A 24,039-nucleotide genomic window follows, 5' to 3' on the forward strand; every position below is an offset into this window, starting at 1 on the left:
GAATTTTCTTCAACAGCGTGTGTCCAGTAGTTAAGAGTTTGCATTCTGATATCAAAGTTTGGTTTCCCAAGAAGCAGGCACCGCGTCAAGGATTTGAGTGCAAGTAGTTTTCTCTGGAGGGTGGTGTCAGAAAAATACCAACAGGGAAGGAGGAAATAAGCCAAGGAAGAGAAGACAGCTAATGGAAAGTGAGTTAGCAAGCCAGAGACCACTGTGGGCAGCTAAAGCTCAAGTTCAACTGGAAACTGGGAGAGAGAACATTTAGCCCCAAGATATCTCACCTGAGGGGGGAGGGGCTGGGGTGTTTGGGCACTAATTTTCATCAGTTGTGGTCAAGGGCTGCTCCTGGGGATGTGAATTTCCAAACTCCCCCTGCTGGCACCATGCTCAGATAAAGCAGCCTTCCATGGTTTCAGAGAAATAACTCAAGCAAAAAAATGTGAAGTCCTGCCCCAAGATGTGGAAGGCCTGGGGGGGTGTGAGTGGAGCTCTGACAGGGTGCCAAATCACAGGACGCTTAAACCTGCATTCAAATCCTGGCTCCACTCATCCCAACGGTATGACCTTGGGCAAGCATGTTGGCTTCTCTAGAATGTCAAGTCCCTTGTCTACAGAATGTATCTTATAATATGCTAAATACATCACAGGGCTGTTGTGGAGATTAAAGGAGATGATGCACGTAACAAACTTAGCATGGTGCTTGCCATACAGTAAAGGCCGAAAAAGATTAGCAGTCATATTTTTCATATCATGGAGCATCTTCTCTGTGCCAGGATATGTGGTGGGTGCTTGGTATAAAAGGTGGGGAAAAAGATGTAATCCTTATCTTCACAAGGCTTAGAGTCTTTGCCTGCTAAACCTATGACTATTTCTTACCTTACTAAATGACCCTTTGTCCAGGAGTGTCCTTATGTACTTTTACGTTCCAAAACATATAACCTAAATTTTTGACTCCCAAGCCCCAAGGATTTGCAAAGACAAAGCTGAGCCTTTGGAAGAATTATAAATTTTAAATTTTCTTTTTTTTTTTTTTTTAAAGATTGGCACCTAGGCTAACAACTGTTGCCAATCTTCCTTCTTTTTGTTTTTTTTTCTGCTTTATTTCCCAACCCCCCCCCCCCCCCCCCCCCCCGGTACATGGTTGTATATCTTAGTTGCAGGTCCTTCTAGCTGTGGGATATGGAACGCCGCCTCAACGTGGCCTGACGAGCAGTGCCATGTCCATGCCCAGGATCCGAACCCTGGGCCACCACAGTGGAGCACGTGAACTTAACCACTCGCCCACGGAGCCGGCCCCTATAAATTTTAAATTTTCTAGTAGCCAGACTTACAAAAGTCAAAAGAAAGTGGTGAAATTAATGTTATTAACCTATCTATTTAGTCCAATCTGTAAAATACTATCATTTCAACATGTAATCCATATAAAAATTATTAGATGTTGTACTTTATTTTTCTTTTTTGCTATTTAATCTTCAAAATCCAACATGCATATTATACTGACAATTTCAGCCCAGCTACATTTCAAGTGCTCAGTGGCCATGTGTGGCTCATGACCACCATATTGGGCTGAGAAGGTGTAGTGGCTCTAGGTTCCTTTTAGACGTAACTTCCAATGGAATAGTTCTATTTTCCTCCTCTTTGTAGATGACAATGCCCCTTTGCGTCTATGAAAGTGAAGTTGCTTTTAGCTCAGGCATCATATGAAACTGACAGTTTCTGTAATGAAATTTCACACGTGAAAATCTTGGTGCAATTCTTAGCAGGTGTAAAAATCTGACGAAGTTATTTCTTTCACTGCGACTTAATGGAAACTGCAGCAGCTGTTCCCATTTGCACGTTTTCCAAATCTCATTGCCAAAACGAATTGTTGGCAGCCGCAGAAGTATCAACTTACCTCTTCATTTGGGAAATGAAATAAAAATCTCAGCTCATTTCTAAAAGTCACAGATTTGGTAAAAGTTAGCAGGACAAACACACAAGCCGCTGTTAAAATATTGATGGCTTTGGTTTTCTCAGGTGCTGATGCTAACATCTGCAGAAGGTCTGGACTGCACGCCTGGATTTCAGCAGAAAGTGTTCTATATCGATCAGCCAGCTGAATTCATCAAGGACCAGGCAATTCTAAACCGTAAGCAGCGTCACTTGACGATGTTTTTGGCCTATTCTCATATTTGAATTCACCAATGTCTAAGAATGTGTCCCTGGACGTGGTATTTCTTAAATATTTTCTGATCATTTTTCTTATGTCACTGCTGGACCCAGGGTGGAAGGTCTTGAATTAGATTCTTGTCAGCTTAGAGGTGAATAGAGTGGTGTGTATCTCTTTTTAGTTATTTTATCATCAGTGAGCATTTTCCGACTGCTCCCAGAAAAAGAGACCACCAGCCTCCGACGTGAGTGCAAAGTACTGTTTGCAAAGGACGTGAAACTGTCCTCTGAGCAGATCCCTGAGAACAAAACCATTGCCTTCCTCTGGATTACTGTTTTACCTGGATTTCTCATGCGTAGGATTAGACCAAAATAATGGTGAGAGCAGGATGTTGGCTTCTCGTTATTTTTAGGCACAGGAACTCAAAACTCTTTTTCTTAAGGCTAATAAGATGGTCTTCAGAAAGACTGAAAATCTCTACTGGCTATTCTTTGGGTTAAACTCAAATACCCAAATTCCAACTGATTTCCTTAAAATAAACTCCCCTCAGATCTGTGCTTATAATTTCTTCCTATTTTTAATGCCAACATTATATTTTTTTAATTTTTATTAGGGCAAAGTGTGCATTGGTAAATTCATAACAAGCATAGTTTTAGCACAATAGAATTTAAAATTGATGGTAGACAAACACCATTTAATTCTAGGCTCTTGAGCACCATTCTGTAACATTTGGGAATGAAAGATATGAAAACAGTGGTTTAATTTGGTCAGATGCTCTAAGGTCCCTTTATGGAAGACAATTGTACATTTGCCCTAATGGTCTCACGTTTGCCTTCCAGGCTTACCACATTCCTTTACTCCTGTGCTATGTGACTGGCATGTTTAAATAAAAGGGGAAAAAAGCCCAGCCTACTTGATTGGATTGTGCTGTGGGGCTGGAACACATTTTAAGAGTTGAAAGGGACATGATAATGAAGATGAAATGTTGAGCATCATGGGAGCTCTCCAAGGTGAAGCCCATGCACATCTTGATGCAATTATGCCAATGAAATCATTTCAATAATTAGAGTCTGTAATGACAAGGTGCAGGACTGGCACAATACGTGAATTCCAATATGTGATTTCATGTTAATTTGATCCCTGACTGTGACTCCTGGGTCAGGCTATCAGGAACCCTCATTTGTCTTTTGGTTCTTCTGTTATCAGAATCAATATATTCCAAACGGAACTTGGTTGAAGAGAACCATTTTTCTGGCTCTCCTCTCTTCTTTCTCTCTCTCTTCTTTTTCTCATTTTTTTTTCCAAGCGATTATCTCAAATGGCATCTATATTAACATGTGTGGAAATGTGAAGCCACCCTGAGTATGGAAATTAATAGAGTTGGTATGCAAAGCAGGCCCATAAATGTGATTGCTTCTGTAATCTTCACAACACCAAACAGCTTTTAATTCACCGCTGAGAAGCTGGAAACAATCATACTTTGGGGGATCTTTTTAATTTAAACTAGACCATACTGTACATTCCAATATCACAGTTTTGTGTTTGTCTGTGTGTTTTTTTAATCCCCTAAGTAATTAACTGGGTTATGGTTGTTGGTTCTGTGTAAGCTAGTAAATGCAAATGCAACTGGGTTGACTATCAAGGATAGCACCTTCAGGAAAATCCAGTGATATGGGAATTGAGGATATTTAAAATTTTCTATGTGAATTTGTGTGTGAATTGATGGATCAGCAAAATCTGACTAGCCCTCTCTCAGTGAAATTGTAGGTCCATGTATATTACTAAGGTGAAAAAATGCAAAGAGCAGATCTGATTAGGTACTTGTGAGTTCATCTCAAAGAAACGAACATTGGTTGTTATGGTTGTTATGAGATTAGACCCTGTGAGTATGGTTAATTGTGCCTAAATGAGGAAAGTTTTTATGGACTTAAGAATGCCTGTTGAATATTGTTTGGGAAAATCTGGATTTCCAGAAGGAGTAGCAATGTATTGCTCTATTCCACTTGCAAGAAGAAATATAAAGCCTGATATATTGAATAGACTTTTCCCCCTAACCAACTAACATTTTAAGTCTCTCTCTCTCTCTCTTGCCCTCTCTCCTCCCTCCCGCTCTCTCCCTGTCTCCTCTCTCATTCTCAGTTTCCTTCTTGCATTTCCTTATGTTTCAACACAAGACCCTTCTACGTCTAAAAAATGTGGTTAACCAAGAAACCAACGAGCAGTGGATGCTGTCAGAATGGAGACCATATTGAGATAAGGCTAACATCTGGATGAAAACTAAAAGGAATCAAACAGAACCAGAAAGTTTTAAAATGCTTAGATATTTGAGATCACATACCAAGATCCAGGAAATGGTTAGGGATATTTTAGTGACATATAAATGTAAGCTGATGTTCTAGGTAATGACAAAGGCTGGTAACCAGGTTAGTAATATTATCTTGGGCTCCACTTGTGGCATTTTCACTTTCCATTTTTCCTTTGTCTTTGCAATATTCAAGAGTTTTGGTTTCCAATCATTGTGAATTTTGACTTGCAGAAGGTATAAACACAGCGAAATCAATCAGTTGATGTCTACGCTTTTCACCATTCTATAAAGTTCTCTGAAAGTGTTGTCTCTTTGCCTGAAAGACATAGTATATCTGCTCATACCTCAAACTTATACTCAACCAATTCTGTGTTCAGCTTTTAGCACGTTACAGGCAATGTTTATTCCATCCATGGCTTCCTGCTCTCTTTGTTCAGACAGTAATATTTCCTTTTATCCTTTTTCATCTCGCTCCTCGATTCTCAATGACTTATCTGCTTCTGCTTTTAACTGTTACTAATGGTCACCTCCACTTCTTTTATTTCCCTAATATTTTATTCACTGTTCACTCCAATACATCTTTTCCTCAGTTGTTCTAAAGCCTTTTATTTTCTTCACATCCAAATAACTCTTTATTCTACTCTGCTTTCCACTAACTAGACTTGCTTTTGTCTTTTTTTTTTTTTTATTAATGTTATGATAGATTACAACCTTGTGAGATTTCAGTTGTACATTTTTGTTAGTCATGTTGTGGGTACACCACTTCCCCCTCCGTACCCTCCCCCCACCCCCCCTTTTCCCTGGTAACCACCGATCAGATCTCCTTCTCAATATACTAATTTCCACCTATGAGTGGAGTCATATAGAGTTCGTCTTTCTCTGACTGACTTATTTCGCTTAACATAATGCCCTTGAGGTCCATCCACGTTGTTGTGAATGGGCCAATTTCGTCTTTTTTTATGGCTGAGTAGTATTCCATTGTGTATATATACCACATCTTCTTTATCCAATCATCAGTTTCTGGGCATGTAGGCTGGTTCCACGTCTTGGCTATTGTAAATAATGCTGCGATGAACATAGGGGTGCAACGGACTCTTGAGATATCTGTTATCAGGTTCTTAGGATAGATACCCAGTAATGGGATGGCTGGGTCATAGGGTATTTCTATTTTTAACTTTTTGAGAAATCTCCATACTGTTTTCCATAGTGGCTGTACCAGTTTGCATTCCCACCAACAGTGTATGAGGGTTCCTCTTTCTCCACAACCTCTCCAACATTTGTCGTTCTTGGTTTTGGATGTTTTTGCCAATCTAACGGGGGTAAGGTGATATCTTAGTGTAGTTTTGATTTGCATTTCCCTGATGATTAGCGATGATGAACATCTTTTCATGTGTCTATTGGCCATATTCATATCTTCTTTTGAGAAATGTCTGTTCATGTCCTCTGCCCATTTTTTGATCGGGTTGTTTGTTTTTTTGTTGTTAAGCAGTGTGAGTTCTTTGTATATTATGGAGATTAACCCTTTGTCCGATAAGTGGCTTGTAAATATTTTTTCCCAATTAGTGAGCTGTTTTTTTGTTTCAATCCTGTTTTCCCTTGCCTTGAAGGAGCTCTTTAGTCTGATGAAGTCCCATTTGTTTATTCTTTCTATTGTTTCCCTCAACTGAGGAGTTACAGTGTCCGAAAAGATTCTTTTGAAACTGATGTCAAAGAGTGTACTGCCTATATTCTCTTCCAAAAGACTTATTGTCTCAGGCCTAATCTTTAGGTCTTTGATCCATTTTGAGTTTATTTTGGTGTGTGGTGAAAAAGAATGGTCAATTTTCAATCTTTTGCATGTGGCTGTCCAGTTTTCCCAGCACCATTTGTTGAAGAGACTTTCTTTTCTCCATTGTAGGCCCTCTGCTCCTTTGTCAAAGATTAGCTGTCCATAGATGTGTGGTTTTATCTCTGGGCTTTCAATTCTGTTCCATTGATCTGTGGACCTGTTTTTGTACCAGTACCATGCTGTTTTGATCACTGTAGCTTTGTAGTATGTTTTGAAATCGGGGATTGTGATTCCGCCGGCTTTGTTTTTCTTGCTCAGGATTGCTTTAGCAATTCGCGGTCTTTTGTTCCCCCATATGAATTTTAGGATTGTTTGTTCAATTTCTGTGAAGAATGTTCTTGGGATTCTGATTGGGATAGCATTGAATCTGTATATTGCTTTAGGTAGTATGGACATTTTAACTATGTTTATTCTTCCAATCCATGTGCAAGGAATGTTTTTCCATCTCTTTATGTCATCGCCTATTTCTTTCAAGAAAGTCTTGTAGTTTTCATTGTATAGATCCTTCACTTCCTTGGTTAAGTTTATCCCAAGGTATTTTATTCTTTTTGTTGCAATTGTGAATGGGATAGAGTTCTTGAGTTCTTTTTCTGTTAGTTTATTGTTAGTGTATAGAAATGCTACTGATTTATGCACGTTAATTTTATACCCTGCTACTTTGCTGTAGTTGTTGATTATTTCTAATAGTTTTTCTGTGGATTCTTTGGGGTTTTCTATGTATAAGATCATGTCGTCTGCAAACAACGAGAGTTTTACTTCTTCGTTACCTATTTGGATTCCTTTTATTTCTTTTTCCTGCCGAATTGCTCTGGCCAGCACCTCCAGTACTATGTTGAATAGGAGTGGTGAAAGTGGGCACCCTTGTCTTGTTCCTGTCCTCAGAGGGATGGCTTTCAGCTTTTGTCCATTGGACTTGCTTTTGTCTTTAAAAGGCCATTTTTCAACAAGCTTCTAGGATCAAAACATGATATCCCACTATTTCTTCTAATGTAACCAGGGGGCCTCTTTCATTGTGTCTTTCACAGTGTGAGGCGAAACCCCTGACTCATGATAACTTGGCAAACTTTCAGTCTAGAAAGGTGAGCTGGGAAAATGTGGTTATTCCCATTTTTGATGAAAAGTACAAGAAGAAAGGGGGAGAGAGCTTAGAATGCAGAAACTCAGAAAGGAGACATCCATTCAAGGTCTTTGGACTTAGGGAGGAATCTGTGAGGGGTTTGTGGCAGGGGATCCTTAGAGGCCTCCAACACCCAGAATTCTTTAAATTGATCGGTGTGGTTGCTTCTCCTGCAACATGAAAATCATGTGACTCTAGTAGCCGCCATCTTGGTTCCACAAGATTGGATAGTCACTCTGGTTACAGCCTCCAAGTGGACACCCAGGCTCCAGAAAAATAACTGGCCTAGAAAACTGATAACCACCCAACTGACATGGAAAAAGACCAAGAGATAAGCCGCCAACTATATTGTATTCTGCAAAATTACACTACAGAATATTCCGCTCTGCCCCCATCAGCTCAGACAGACTTTCCTGGCATTATGGAGGGATCTGTGATCATCGAGTTTGCTAGGGAAAACCATACTCATGACCTTCCAGCCCCTGTTAGTGGGAGACATCTCCAACTTCCAGTGTCCAAAAAGGACACCCCATTGGCCACTGAACCACCATCAGGTCAGCACTTTTCTTCTCCCCTTGTTCATCCTTCATGGATTACTCCTCTTGGACTACATATACACAAACACAAAGACACGCAGATACACAGACAGAAACTGCCACACCTGAATTCACCTAAAATACAATCTGTTTAATTACACTTTTAATAAAAATCTGCATTAGTCAGAATAGGCTTAGTATCAAACAACCCCAGTGACTTAAGACGATAAAAGTTTATTTCCCATTCAGGTCATGTGGATGCAAGTTGGGCTGCTCTCCTGGGTAGCTGTCCTCCAAGCGGCTGCCCTCCAGACAGGAACTTGAGGACCTAGGCTACTTCCAACTTGGTCCTTCTCCCTTGTGCCTTCTAGTTACTCTTATGTCACCAAGCTGGCAGCTGGGGGGACAAGAAATACTGTGGGGAAGGCACCCCAGATGCTTAGCCACCTTAGCTCAAGAGGGATATGGATCATTTCTGCTCACATTCTATTAGCCAGACTTAGCCATAACCAACCTAACTGCAAGAGAGGTTGGGAAATGTGGAGAAACCAAGGCATATTGGTGTATGCTCCCAGTCTCTACGCAGATCCTCACAAAACAATGTGACCCAAGTCCAGAAGAGACTCCTAAAAGAGGCAGAAATTGACCACAAAGGAAGCAGATGTGTCAGAGTTACTTGGGTCTACGTGGGAGAGAGGAGAAAGTTGGTCCTTCAAGCAGGAGAGCAAGGTCATGTACGTGTGATTACTTCCTGCTTTTCTAATCAGAGGATGCTTCCCACTGAGCAGAGTCGCTTCTTACCTGCTCCCTCCTAGAAACACTCAGGGGAAGGACATCACCTTCTGATGGTTCTAATAAGGATGGGTTCCAGTTGCATCCTCCTGATGATTATAATATTGCAGTTAAGATCACATAGTTTTGAACTCACATTGCCTAGGGTTCAAACATGTGACAGAGTCACATATTAAGTGCACGACCATGAGTGAGTTGTTTGAATCCTCTGAGCTTGAATTATCTCATCTCTCTAAGAAGGATAGTGGCAGTCCTTACTTCTAATGTTGATGCAGTGGTTGATGGAAAAATGCTAACAACATTGTTGTGAATAAATGGAAACTGCTATTATTATTACTATCTACTGCTATTGTTGCTGCTATTATTATTTTGCTATTCATAGACCTTAAACAGGTTCAGTTTCCTTACAATGGCCCCCTAAACCTAGCATTTTAGATGACAAATCATGGACATTAAAAATTTGAAGAGATGAAGAAACATCTAAAGCAGTGATTCTAGGATTTGAACTTCATGGACAAGTAGAATTAGAAAAAAAAATCTTAGGTTGATGCGAGTGTATTTTTAAACATTTTCCTAAGTCTGAATATGAACAAATAAAAAAAGCAAGCAAATGAATGGGATAGAGGGAGAATACTATCATTACTTTGGCCAGGATTCTCTTTTAAAAGGTGATTTGGCACCACAAAGACAAACAGAACAGGAATAAGGACTAATTGCAGAAGAGAAGGCAGTCCTTTCATTTGAGTAAATCTGGCTTTGTAAAAAATGCACCAAATGTTCTTATTTACCTCATTTTGGTGGGAAATCACTTATCTAAAGCATTAGGTTGGTGTTACCCTTTTTACTCTTGACTTTTCTGATCTTCTTCTGGAATTTCAATATGTTTATTTTTCTGGTGAGGCAGAGATAACTCTTAAGTGATTTCCTTGTGAAGGGCTGTGTGCCCATGCCAACAGAAAGAGGAGAGAGAGAATTTCTAGAAAATGTAGCAAGTGTGCGTACATTAGGAACAGATGTTGGAATTTTTAGAAGACACCACCAGTGCTGACCAATGCAGCATCTGTGGCCTTCATAGCTGACATTTGCTGTGTACTCTCTAAGTGTGGAGGACCCCCTTAAACCTTATAACAGCTCTTAGGGTGAAAAAATGCTCTCATGCCCATTTTACAGGTGAGGATACTAAGGCTGGGGTAGGTGAAGCAATTTATGCAAAGTTGTATCACTCACAACTGCCGGCATCAAGATTTGAATCCAGAATTCCAGTGTCCTGGCTCTTATCCAGAGTTCTCTGGTCTAGTGTCTTGAAGATTTGTTGATGTTGGTGATGACATATCAAGAAAATTTGCCACTTAATTTTCCCATCTACTTTCAGCAACCTGGATAAAGAGAGAACTTCAATTGCATTATATTTTTTCTGTTCATAGCCAAGTTCAATCTTCCATCTGTAATATAAAAAAATATAGAAAAAGTACCTATTTTTCCTTGTTTCGGATGGATCCAGTGCCACATTGTCCGTGACCCTGCAGTCCTGGCTTTCCACCCTCCCATGAGTTCCTTTCACCAAGACACTGCTTAGTCATGCCACCTTGACGCTGACCTCGGTGAGCGGCCAGGTCATCCATGGAGAGCATTAGTCACATTTGTACTTAACATACATGAATCATGACTTTTGAAGGTGTTTTTAATTGACCATAAATCAAACAGGAAACTTGAAAAATGAAGGCAATTAATGAAAAAGCAATGTGAGAGGTGTATTGCATCCTAACGCAGGAAATACGTCGCCGGTGAATTAAATGTGAAAACAGAGGCCCTGTTGACCCTGCTGAAAAGATTTCATTTGGCTAGTAATAAATGGATGAATTTCCAACCTAGCACGTGGAGAAATGCCCATTTCCTGAGTTGAAGCTGACTTAGGATCTTGTCTGTGTATATTCTCCATGCTTGAGAACTTCCTAAGTTCTTTTGTTTCTGTTTTCGGTTTTGGTGATTAAAAAGAAAAAACAGTGATAATTTCCTTTCCATGTTCTGGTTGTCATGTGTACTGCTAACTTGTATTACTCTTAGCTTGGGAGATTGATTAACTGATTAGTGAAATTACTTAGCATCACCTGTTACTCCAGCCTGGCTAGATCTGAATAAGGTTGGAGTTTCAAGTGGTGTGTTTGCTTTAAGCTGTTATATGCCAAGGAAAATTACCCCGGTGTCACTTAACTCTCTCCATTGTTATGAAAGTGATTATACCTTGGGTCAGAATATGGACTCCTATTTATAGCAAGGAGAGTTTTTCCTATATTTAAATAGAGTCCTGATAGAAATGTAATATTTTTACAGCTTTGCCCTTCCCCCCACCAACATATTTGTAACAACGTAGTAATCAGTCAATTAATATTTATTAGCATCCTCATAAATGTGTTATACTAACTACCTCATTTCATAAAGGTGGAATGATTAATAAAATAACTGCAGAATAAAAAGAGCACTTATATAGGGATCCTTCCATCGGACCTGGGTCCTAAGTTGTGCTTTGAAGACTGGGGCACAGGAAGTGACAGAGTGAGAAAGCCTTCGGAGAGGGCAATGGGGATGTAGGCGGACCTTTCTTGGCATAAATTTCCTTATCAGCAGAGTGGAAGAAATAAATAGACCAGAGGAATCACACTGTCAGCCCTTGGGCTAAATTTGCCCTACAGATATGTCCTGTGTGGCGGCTAATTGTGGGCGTCTGTGAAGTGTTTAATGAGAGGAATTTGTCATCGACACTGAGAACTGCACTTTTAAAAATTCATAACTTTGGGGCAGTGTTGGACCTCTTGAATATAGACCCCAGAGGCAGGCTGCCTGAGTTCAAATCCAAGGTCAACTCATGATCAGCTGAGTAACTTGGGTGAGTTAAGGGAAAAATAAGAAGTCACTGTGCCTCAGTTTCCTCATTTGGAAAATGGACATTACAATGGCAGCAACCTCCATAGGTCGTTCTGAGGATTAAATGTTAATCTATGTAAAGGGCTCTGAATAGTGGGTCGTCCAGAGTAAGCACTAAAATATTAGCTGCAAGAAGTAGGATAGCAACAATAGTAGGTGAGGCCTTCCCTGGGGCCCTCCAGTCCCACTGTCTTCCTGTCATCCAGGCGGCTTCCTCATTTATTCTGCCTGCCCCTTAGAGGCATCTAAATTTGCCACCCTGAAGTTGCCATTGCTCCTAAGACTGGTGTGTGGATCAAATGATATGCCACAAAAGACCAAATACAGGTGCTGTATTTATCAAACCATTGCTATTGTTGACAGTGGCTGTTATTCGTGGTCAAAGAAGCAGAGGACAATGCTGAGAGATGGAAGGGTATGGGCTGGCATGAGACTTTAAAATCTGTTTCTAATGTTTTGAATTGTCAATACAGCTAGTATGTGAAAAGAGGTGGGGGGGCATGTGATCAGACAGTGTGCTGGCTTTCTGGAAGTGCAGAATAGGAGATAGACGAGAGATGTGAGCGGGGAAGTTTCGGGCTTGCTTGGAGCCATTTCAGAAGTTCTGAGATGGACATGGTTGGGAGGCATATCAGAGGAGAGATGGGCAGGGGAGAAGGCAGCATGACCGAGGAGCACCCATATATGAAACAAGCGTGAGGGCAGAGCCCCAGAGAACTCCAAGGAACTAGAGTGGGGATGGCATCTGGAAGAGAAGTTTTCTAAAAGAGATGCAGAATCACTGGAGTCTATCCAGCTCGAACACTGACCCGTATGACCCTTTTCCTCTCTGGACCTCTGTTTCCTTATTTGTATAATGAGGGTATATTAGTCAGGGCTATTTTGGTTGTAATGCAAAGTAACCCAAATCCAACTGGCTTTAGCAAAAATATATAGAATTACCAGCTTTTATGATTGAAAATTTGGAGATTTGAGTTGACTTCTAAAGTCAACATCTGGATCTAGATGCGCTAATGATGTCATCAGTGTCACCCTTCCTTTCTCAGCTGTGCTTTCTATACTGTTGGTACCCCTCACTCTCAGAGGGGTTCCCCCCAGGATGGCCACCAGCAGCTCCAGCCTTCTATTCTTCCAGCTTAATAACTCAGAGCATTTCTCTTCCAAGTGTTCCAGCAAACATCTCATGGCTAACTCTCTTGGTCCTGCTTGGGTAATATGCCTATCCCTGAACCAATCATGGTGTCCAAGATTTATTATCCCTATTGGCCAGGCCTGTGGAAATGGAGATGCTGTTCCCTGAAGGAAAGGAGTGATGCTGGGCTAGCGAAAACAAGAGAGTCCACCATGAGTGTGTTTAACTCTATTGCCAAGGCACCTTTCAGTACTAACTGTCTATGACTGCAGGCTGTGCTCCATACATGAGAATTTTTAGAACCCAGCACACATGTAAATGGAAACATCTCTTAGGTGGCAGGGGATGAGGACAGCCATCATGCCAGGTTTCTCACTGGTGATGCTGGTGAGCAGATTGCCTAATTAAGACTGTCAAATTCTAAGTGCTGCCATATGGCCTCACTCTTCAACCTGTTGAGTGTCTTCACTCACACGGTTCTGGAACTGGTATACATCTCTTTTATTTCTATTTTTCTTTAAGAGATTAAGAATACAGGAACATACAGATGTTACAGGAGCAACTCGAATTTAAGATATTAGAACCACATGAATTGGGCTGCTTGATGAGTAAGGCATCAAAACGTAAATTGAGAAAGGTCAAGCACGGCTTTAGATAGTTTGAGAAGGCCCCAGATCTTATTATCCTATAACAGATCAAATCCATACACATTCTAATAATTGTGGTGCCCTCTGTCTGTCCTTTCCATCTTAATTTTCAGGGAAATTTTTGTTGGTTTGAAAGCAAAAGGGCAAGAGGTAGGAATACTTGCCCATCAAAAAAGCCCCAAGCACTTTTTGTATTTAACCAAATTCACAGTCTCCTTCTGGAGGTAGAAATAGGAGATGGGCAAGGAAATGACATGCACTGAATCTCTATCATTCATTTCGTCAATTATTTAAGAAACACAGAATGGTCACCTTCTTTATGCCAGATCCTGTGCTAGGTACAAGGATCCAGCTTTGAACTGCATCAAAAAGATGCCTCCTGTGTTGGATCTTTCATCCTACTGGAGAGAGAGACAGACAGGCACACACACAATAGAAATAAACACCTAAGAAAACAGGAAAATGGTGCATGAAAAGCTGAGGCTAAGTACTCTGAGGAATTAGGACAAGGTCAGATGATAGAGCTTTCTGGATGGCTGCTGTAGAAGGAATGGCCAACAAAACCTTTCTCTGAGAAGCCGAGACCTGAACTAGGAGAAGGAATCAGCCAGGAGAAGATTGGATTGGTAAACATTAGGCAGAGGGACCAGGTAATGTAAAAGCCCTAAGGTGAAGACAGGTTTTCCAGTTTGAGATTCTCTGATCCAGGAAATCGGCTACTATTTTATCCATTTAATCCAATCAAATGCCCAGTAAGATACAATTATAAATCTCATTTTATAGATGGGGGCGTAAAGCTTGATTAAAGGGTCCAAGGTCTCAAAAGCAGTGCCAGTGGTGGAAAATGCGCTCTGCCTTTGTGACTCCAAAGTGTATGTACTCTCTGTATGAAATGCTATATCCGGTGTCCTCCCACAGTGAGGCGCTTGTGTTCTTCCCTTTGAGAACAGACTGGGGTGTCCCTGTGAGCTTCACAGAGCATCGCTGTGGGCTCCTGAGTTGGACTGCTTGCCTCCATTACTTGCAATGGCTGGTATTTCCAGTCATTCACCCTTTCAGCCCCTCAGTTTCCTCATCTGTAAAATGGAGGTAATATTTTGAGGGTCAATCAAGATAACACCTGCGAAAGTGTTAGGATAGCGCCTGCCACACAGATGCAAGATCTATATAAAGGTTGGTTGATTTTATCGTTTGAAAGAACAAAGCCAGGGAAGGGAATGTCTGCAGGACAATGCTATTGGAATGGGCAGTGCTGGTATCTGACACAGGTGGCAGAGGATTTTCAATAAAGCTTGGCTCCTCTGAAATAGAACACACGTTTTCCCTCCTTCTTCCAGGTCTCCCTTTTAGGCATTTTCATGTTCCAGGGGCACGTGTCCTGCCTACCCCCCATAAACACACATTGCTCCCTCATGTTTGGTCTCAATGTTAAGAGGATGCTCCCTGAAAAGCATTTGAGAAGTAATTCTTCCCAACCCTAGATCTCAGTGTATTTCAGAATTTAGGAAGCTAATAAAGTGCCTATGCTTACATTATACACCTACACCGGGGGGTCTGGGGCAGCACCCTGGAATAAAGCCCGTATTTCTGCAGTAAAACACATGAGTATTTACCCTACATAGGATAAATAAGGACCAAAAATACCATCACGTGAGTTCAGGTAGGTTTTGTTGCCAAATGAGTTATGAAAACACTTTTGGGATGCTAAGCCTCTTGGATTTCAGAATTGCAGACTACACTCCTTAGGAGAACCTCTTGAAAAGTTACAGACCTCAATCCTGCTAAAACATTCAGTTGGCCTCTTCTCATCCCAGCTGCTTCTGGGGGCAGCAGAGTGTGGTGGTGGCCCAGCCTCCGGGTTCCAGCCATCCCCTACAACCCTGCTCCTACTTGTGAGCGACTTGGTAAATGATGTCTTGGCAGGCCACCCCTGAAAAGGGGCCAACCACTGCACCAGGCTATTTCATTCCCATTTGAAGCCAAAACTGTTGTCAGCCATCCAGGTTCCTCTTAACTGTGCATGTCAGCTGATTCCAGAGACCTCCCAGAGGACCTATTTTTAGCTAAAACTGGTTTTAATTTTCATATGTATACATTAAATTCCATGGGGGCAGGACGGGATTCCAAATAAGGAAACATTGACTCTGAATAACATGAAAGAAATAATTAGTGCTTGAAAAACAGTTCAAAATATGAGTCAAAACCTCCAAGGAATATGGTTAGCACTGCATTTTTCAGTGGAAGGAAGTTTGTGGAAGTGAAAACAGAAAGCAAGTGTGAGTGGGGATAAATCAGGCTAGGAAGGAGATTCAGGATCCAATTCTAGGCACTGAGGGAGGGGATCCACCAGGAAAAGGGAGGACTGAAATTAGGGGGCAATTGGAATTGTCAGGTGGATGCCCCTGTGCATGTGGCCTGGCGGTCACTCCCAATGTCCAAAGAGGCATGGGGAGCCTGGGCTAGCACCAGGCCTTTGTCCATGCTCAAGAGGGATCAAAGAGCAACAACTCTTGGGTAAATGCACAGAGTCTTGTGCACGGCAGCTCTGATTAAGCTTCCAAGTGTTTCGTTTATTTTGGAGCAAGGGTCAAGGAGTTCTAGAGTGAGTAAAGCCTAAGACAAAGACGTACATTCATTTTTTTTCTCTTATGTCCAAAGCTTCCTGCTTTGCTTTTGGGATAGCCCGATTCAGACTTTTTGCTCTCATCATGCACATTGTTGATGAAGGACATTTTTGTGATGAGTCTTGCCTATTTGTGTACCTAAGGAAAGGTTGGATTGTTCTCTGCTATAAACTACTTTGTCAGCTACAATTACAATTTAGTGACTTTATCAGTTCTCTCAAACCCTGATCAACTCAAGACTTTAAAGAAAGGGATTTAGTGAAAAAAAAAAATGGTGCAGCGCACAGGTTCATCCAAACACCCGAATGACAAGGCCTCGGAAAGGACAGAAACTAGAAGTGCCAAGAATTTCAGCAATGGGAACTCGAAAGAGAATTAGGACAGTGCTTTTCAAACTTTGTATAGTGAAAGGCTGGTTTTTGTGGCACTGCATCACACACTTATCCTTTTGTAAAAAAAAAAAACTGTCAAAATATAATTTTCAATAAGTTAAGCATGACTCATGTAGAAATATAAAGTGAATACAGGTCCAAACTCATCAATTAGAAAGCAAACCATTAAGATGACTCAAAGAACATTTGAACCGCTAGATATTTGTAGGCGATTTAATAATAAACATTAGAATGAATTTGCCAGCTTACATGCAAAGCTGGTTAATGTCCAACAAGGCAGCAGCTGTGACCTTTGGGGTTATCTTTTTCTGCTGAATATTACTCACATCTCTATTATACAGAAATTTACCAATTAAAATCTTAGTGAATGTTAATTTAGTAAATGTTAATGAAATTTAGTGAATATTAATGAAACCTTCACTAAACCTGCGACTTTCAATGAGTAGTAAACAATGAAGTGAGCAAATTACATTTTCCCAGATAGTTAAATAATCCTTCAATGGACCTGATAAGTAATACCTGTATATGACATTGAAAGAACATCTCCTCCCTTACCCATAGTTTTGTGATATTTTCAAGTTTTAAACAATTTTTCTTAAGAATATAATAAAATTTTTGCTATAAAAATGAAAATAAAAAACAAAGGCATGCAAAATGTAAGCCTTAATAAACTACAATACAATAGGCATGATATTGATAGGCATAAAATTCAATAGGCATAATCTATCAGATTGGTTTCAGTCACTGCACTTATCTTGTCATGGGCCCTTTGCAAGAGTTTGGACACGGTCTGTGGGCCACACTTTCAGTATTTGGATACATTATAGGAGCAGCTGAGCTCCACTTACCTTCAACTTTGGGGTATCTTCATTCAAACTCTTGGAAGAGAAGCTGATTGACTAGGCATTGGGTCAAGAGTCCCCTCTGTGACCAGGGGGACAAGTCCAATCACTGGAAGCCCATTCCCTGAAGAAAAGGCTCCAAGCAAACAAACATCAGAGGCCTTCATACAGTTGCTGGGTTCTGAAAGCTGTGGCCCAAACAAGCTGCGGACCTGGGCAGTGCTGAGTCCTGACCACAGGGCAAGGGTCTCTGTGAACCACTGTGTTCAAACGTTGTTTAGGCTCCCACATTCAGGTTTTCGGTCATGGGGCCAAATAGCTTATAGTATGACTTCCCAAAATATCACCAGACAACTCATGTTAATAAAGCAAGGGTTCATTTATTAGAAAGCTTACTTCCATGAGGAACACCACCTTGCCAGAATCTTAGCAATATTTCAGAAGGTGGAAGCCAGAACAGACATTTACAGGGTTTGAGAGCAGGTCCAGGAACTTGTGATTTAAGGTAGAAAACTCGCGTCAGGTAAAGTTCATGACATGCTGATTTAGGATTGGCAGGCATTGCAAGGTTTTTAGATAAGTCTCACAAGTAAGTTATATTTTGATAAATGAGCTGTTTGTCCTGGTAACCGACTGTTCTCGCAGGTAAGTTGATCTTCATGAATTCCTGAAACAAACAGTGAAGTTTTTACTGGTTTAGTCTTATCTTTCCCCCATCTATTTTTTTTTCTCATTGAGGTAACATTGGTTTGTAACATTATATAGATTTCTTGTGTACATCATTATTTTTTGACTTCTGTATACATTTTTTAGAAACTTTGGTAACCTCAGCATGCTTATGCAAGCTACCTTTCTACTCTCCCCTGGGGCCTAGGGAGGACATAAGCCTCTGAGACTCAAACCTTGCCCTTCTTCTTGGGAACAGGAGAAAGTGGGAGTATTTTTCTTTTTTATTCTTTCTCATTCTGCTGAGCCCATACGAAAAAGAAAATAGAGTAAAATGCTTGGAAATCTACACACCTTTAAAATATAAAGCTCTGTAGCATAATGGCTGTGGACTTTCCGAGTAAAGCCAGACTTTCTGCGACCCAGGGAACCTTCCTGTCTTGTCTCTGTCCAGCAGAGTTCCTGTCTGCTTCACCCAGGTTGAAAAGGTCTCAGGATGTGTGGGAGGACCTCCTCCATGAAATCTTGAGTTATCTCTACCTAAGGCTTACAGTAAAATATTTGCAAGTTAGAAAGCCCTTTTCTCTCTCAGTAAAGCCTGGCTCTCGAGACTTTTGTTTCACTAAAGTCTTTAGGCTGAATATTGTATCTTTCACTCTCTTTGCTTTCCTGATCCCACATCCTAATCCTCCCTAAGACAACAGATGCCTCTGGCAAAAGAGGGGAGTGGTCAATCAGGAGAATCTGAAAAGAAAGGCACACAGGTAAATTTCAATAAAGTAGTCTCTTTTACTTGATGCCCAGACCCAGGCTGACAACAAGGCAGGAAGCCAGTCCATAACCACCCGGGAGCTGAGAGCAGAGATTGCTTCTGGATGCCCTCCTGTGGACTGGGGCTTCTGACAGCATGCCTGTCTTGGTCAGAATGTTCACAGGGACTAGGTAGGTTGAGTGGAGCTAGAGGCGTCAATGCTGGCCACTGGCAAGGGCTCAGAGAGACACAGGGAATTTACAAACCTCTAGGAAGTTTATTGGTGAATTGAGCACAAAAATCCAGGGATTTTTGTCTTTACCACCGCAAAGCACCAGGACTCCATCTTCAGCCTTTATGCCCTTCTAGGTGTCACCTGAGTGTCTAGGATTGAGGCATTTAAGAGTAGGTGAGGTCTGATTTTACTGAGCATTTTTTAAAAAGGCAGCAAACAAGATTTGCAGCATTACAAGAGCTGCCTAATTTCTCTGAGACCACAAAAGCCTTTCTGTTTTCTCAAGTCCCTCTATTTGCTGACACAGTCACCTCCCACTCCATAACTATGACACCAGCTACATCCATAGACTTCCGGTATGTTCCTCCTCCTCCTCGTCAGCTCCCACCAGCTCCGTACCATTCCAGGGAGAATAGCAAGCACTGCCTGGAGCTTAGCAGGCCTGGCAGGTGCTTCCTACCATCCCAGCTCTGGTCCTCACGGTATCTGTGGCAGGCGAATGCTCAGGCTCTGGGAGCTGAACTCTTGGATTTAAATGCCAGCTCTAACCCTTGCTAGGTCTGTTACCTGGGGGAAGTTACCTAGCTTCTCTGAGTTTCTTCTAAAAGGCAAGCCTGCAATGAGATGCTAAAGGGAAATATGAGGTTAACACACAACCTCTGCTCGGTCAATGGTACTTATTTATATCAACTAATGTAACTTGACAATGGGCTTCCAAACCTCACTTTGAGCTCTGGGAGTAAATGGTATATGCTCATAATACACATGGGTTTTGTTCAGCCCCTTCTTATCATGGCGCATATTTTCCACTTTGCAATGGGAGTCGTTCACTTCTCCTGTGCAGCATCCTCTTTCTCCTCTGACCCACACGATTACCCCATAAACTGGCTCTCGGCACGGGTACCTGGCTGAGGGGTCTGAATGTTTTTAGTTTATTATTAAAATGTTGGCTGTTACATTTACATAGTACCTGGCTGGGATGATTGCTTTATGTATCGACAGCACTAAAGCGGATATGGAACGTTTTGCCTGCCAAGGGCCACCATCCCGTTCAGCCCGAGCATATATAAAAGTGATTTGAATGGGAGCATTTGCTCTGTTATTTGGGTGATGGACTTAGGAAAATGGAAAGTAGCAAATTGCTTTGTTTCTGGACCTTGGCCAGGTCCATCCTGGTTATGGATAACACTTGTTTGGTTGTTTGAAGAAAGCCAGCTGCTATTCACATTGCCTAAATCAATGGCCAACGGTGCCTATTAGCAAGCGTGTCATGCTCACTGTAGTGAAAAGCATCTTATAATTATAAATTAATAACTTTTCTATTATATATCAGTATGATGCTATATTTTACAAGTTGACCAATGCTTTAGTCCTAATATTGAGATTAAGGTCAACTCCACCTTTATGATACCCTTCAGAAGATTTAGATACGACTCCTGGCCTCGAGTGAGGGAGTTCACACTCAGAACCTCAGTTTCTACATCTGTAAAACAGGTTGAATACTTTCCAATTCTGGGTGCTGTGAAACTTCAATGAGAACAAGTCTGTGGGAGCATTTTGAAAGCCTCTACTCCTTACTTTCTGATGTCTGGTGCCTACTCAGGACAGATTTCGCTCGTGTGTTTATGTTGACTCTTTTAAATGGAATGTGGGCTCGCCCGTACTATTTCCAGCTTCTGTTTCCGGTGTTGTTGTTTCTCTTTATTCCTGTGTAACATGTTTGGAAAAGGCACATGGCCAAGGCTGACTCAGTGGCTGGGCTTAGCCAAGACTTAAGTGAAAGCGTTTGGGTCTGTGGAGGCTTCAGTCTACACCTCTGGGCCATCCTGCATGGGGGCTCAAGCCTGCATTTTGGCTGATGTCATGGATTGGGGTCTCCAGAAAGCCAACTCAGAGATGGAAATTGGTGTGCAAGAAGTTTTTAGGGAGTGCTTCGGGGTCATCCCCTATGGAAGGGAGAGGAGGAAGCAGGATTGGGTAGAAGAGAAGCCAGGCTCTGATGCTGTCTCATCAAAGGCTCAGCCAAGTGGTCCTGAGTTGGGGCGAGGGAGCCAGGCTTTTATAACTCAGTGGTGATCTGCCACTGGATGTGGACTGTGAGAAAGGAATGTGACCTTACGGGAGAAGATGGTCTTTAGCCAAGGCAGTTCCATAGAGAGCTGACAGGTTGTTCCCAAAGGCTGAAAAAATAAATCTTTCAGCCCTGAAGAGGAATCTGATAGGTGCGTTATGGCATCCACTACAGTTAGGAAGAAATCTAAGCCATCTGGTACCCAATGAAATAGCTTCCGTTAGTCACTGCTGCCCTTGGAGACAGATACCCACATTCCTCGTGTTGTTACCTGGCACAATGATGGGAAGGAGGCTGTCAGACTGCTCCTCCTGCGGTACCACAGCTAATCACCTGATTTGTGGCCTCGCACCCCCTTCGCTTCCCAGCCCCATCCCATTCTGAGCACGGCACCACCTGCTTTCTGTAACACTACTTGGTTTTTTTAAATTTTTTTTTAATCTATAGTTTCTATCTTTCAGGAATTCTCTCAGTTCTCCTAATATTAACTTCCGTGTGAGATTATTTAAGTGTGCGTGTATCCTCTTAGGCACCTATGTTTATATTATGAGGTATAGTGAGTTCTTAGCTCATTCTACCATCATGAATAAGTCTTTAAAGTATTATAAAGTGGATGCATTTTACTGTATAAAAATGGAAATACTTTTCACAGCAGGAGATGAATATAACTATTTTAATTTTTTTAATGAGATAAAGATGGAATAGAACTTGCTAAAGGAATATAATAATAGAATGCTGAAGTTCTAAAATAATTTTCTTGATCGATCCATCCAAACTCTTAAGAGTAAAGGCAAAATCCATCAGGGACTTGAAAATGGAAAGTAATTCTGGGTCTGATGGAGCTGTTTGTTTTAAGGTGTGTTAGGCCATTTCAGATGCTCCTCCCACCAGGTGAAGGATGGGCTGGATGCTTTGGGAAATATTTCTCTTCCTTTTGCTCCTGGTATTACAGATTTGATTTGAACTGGCTATGAAGAGCAAATGCTGAGGTTGAGAGACTTCTCAAGACAGAAAAGAAATCCTGTTTAGTCAATGTCTAATGGCGATTGAGGTCTAAAGTCACCTACAGACAATTCATGCTCTTCTCTGGGTTCGCTTTGCTTATCTTACCACATTAGATAGTGTGCTCTATACATCCAGTTTATACTTAAAACTTTCATAATTAAAAAAAATGCAAGTTTTTATGTACCAGTATGTTACTTGGGGCACAATTTATGATAGGGAAAGTTCAGAAACAACTCATGGAAAAGTTATATAAATTCTGGTACATCCATATGATCGAGAATTATGTAGCCATGAAAATAGGTTTCTGAAAAGTATTTAAAGACATGGAAAAATGCTATGATTGAATGTTAAGTAAAAAAAGCAGAATGCAAAACAATACATTCATAACACCAACTAGATTTTAAATACTATCTTTGTTTTAAAAGCCTGCTGGGATATACTTCCCTGGCAATTCCTCCACATTGTTATTAGGCTTGCTTATAAAATGTTATTTAGGTAAGTATTTCATATTTTTTGTAGCCTAATGAGTATATGAAAGGTCAGCATAGAACTATTTTCTTAACAAAATGTTTGTTTTTGAAAGTAGAAGAGAACCAAACATATTTCCTATACAAAACTCCACACCTTGGAGATTTGTTTATTATCCTCTTTGTCCCTCAGTCTGTCTTCCCCTTTGGTGTCACCTGTTGGGTAGAGCCCTCTTATAGAGGCAGCACAGCCAGTCTGACAAGGCTGGGTGGATCCGGGCTCTGCCACTTACTGATGGTGTGACCTCAGGCAAATTAACCTAACTTCTCAGAATCTCAGTTGTCCGATCTGTAAGATGGGCACACTAATTGTACCTGTTTTCTACTTCTCTGGTGAAGATTAAATGAAATAATGCACTACAGTGCAGAGCACCGTAAGGAGCCCACATTAAGCGCTCAGTAAGTGTTTGCTAGTATTGCCATAAGTACTGTTATCATTATCATTATTGGCCAATACTTGATGTGTTTTGAAGACAAGAAGTGATGAATCATAGGCAAGAAAAAATGACCAAAAAGCGTTTTTAGCCTCTTCCCTGCTGTATCCTCACATCAGACTCAGGAGTATCTGAGGCACACGGGAACACAGAGACATCACTTAGCTACAGACAGAAAGTCGCACATCTGTAGATCCCGTCTCTCCTCTTTGTTCCCGTTGTATTTCTGCAGGAATGGGACTCTAAAATGCGTTCTCCTCCCAGCAAACTCAGGAGAAGTGGGAGGTAGTTGTGCTCCATTTTAAGGAGTGCATTCAACAAAGGCAAATAGCTATAAACTATAAATACATTTGTTATTTGGGTTCAGTATTAAATTTTACTATTATGTAATTTGTGTTTTATCATGGTGGTGATGGACATCTGAAAACTGAGTTCCAGAATGTCATCCCAGTCTGCGGAATTTTCTAGATAGACATTCTGGATTGGTGTCTTGGCATTTTCCTCACAGAAATAACATCATACACATTAAAAAGATATAGAAGGCTGGAAAACAGTATGTCAAAATATTAGCAAAGGTTATTTCTGGTGGTTGGATTACATATAATATTTAACTTTTATCTTCTTTCTTTCCTCTTTTTACAGTGAGTCTGTATTATTTTTATTTTACAAAAAGTGATGTTTTTTTTCCAATCCTTCTAACAATAAGTTATAGAGAAATAACTTAAGTTCAGTAAACTTGATTTAGAAAAGACTGAATACACACAGACACACACAGGAATTTTTTTTCTTACATAAGATTCACATTGGAGCTTTTAAAAATAAGTGGCAGGAATTTCTAGAACATGTAAATTATGAAGCAATTTCCACTTCTGCTTTCATAAGTTAATGCCATGGTGTGAAGGTACACAACTGTTACAAAAATATTGACAGCATGACAATTGCTAATCTTTACCAGCAGAATATTGTTAGAGGCGGGTGGAGTCCAATAGCCTTGCCGTGAATCCTCCCAGCCTCTTGGGAGGTGGATAGGAATATCATCCCCATGTGACAGATGTGGAGACCAG

The 24,039-nt window shown here is 41.0% G+C and overlaps 1 protein-coding gene across 1 annotated transcript in view; it reads left to right on the top strand.

Moving 5' to 3' along the window:
- The window catches only part of CDH13 (cadherin 13), a 993,386-nt gene that overhangs the window by 219,498 nt on the left and 749,849 nt on the right, over positions 1-24,039 (top strand). The window contains 1 exon segment of the mRNA NM_001109812.1: positions 2,017-2,128. Coding sequence (NP_001103282.1) covers positions 2,017-2,128 — 112 coding nt within the window.

This window comes from Equus caballus, chromosome 3 (genome assembly GCF_041296265.1).
Source record: "Equus caballus isolate H_3958 breed thoroughbred chromosome 3, TB-T2T, whole genome shotgun sequence".
Taxonomy (NCBI): Eukaryota; Metazoa; Chordata; class Mammalia; order Perissodactyla; family Equidae; genus Equus; species Equus caballus.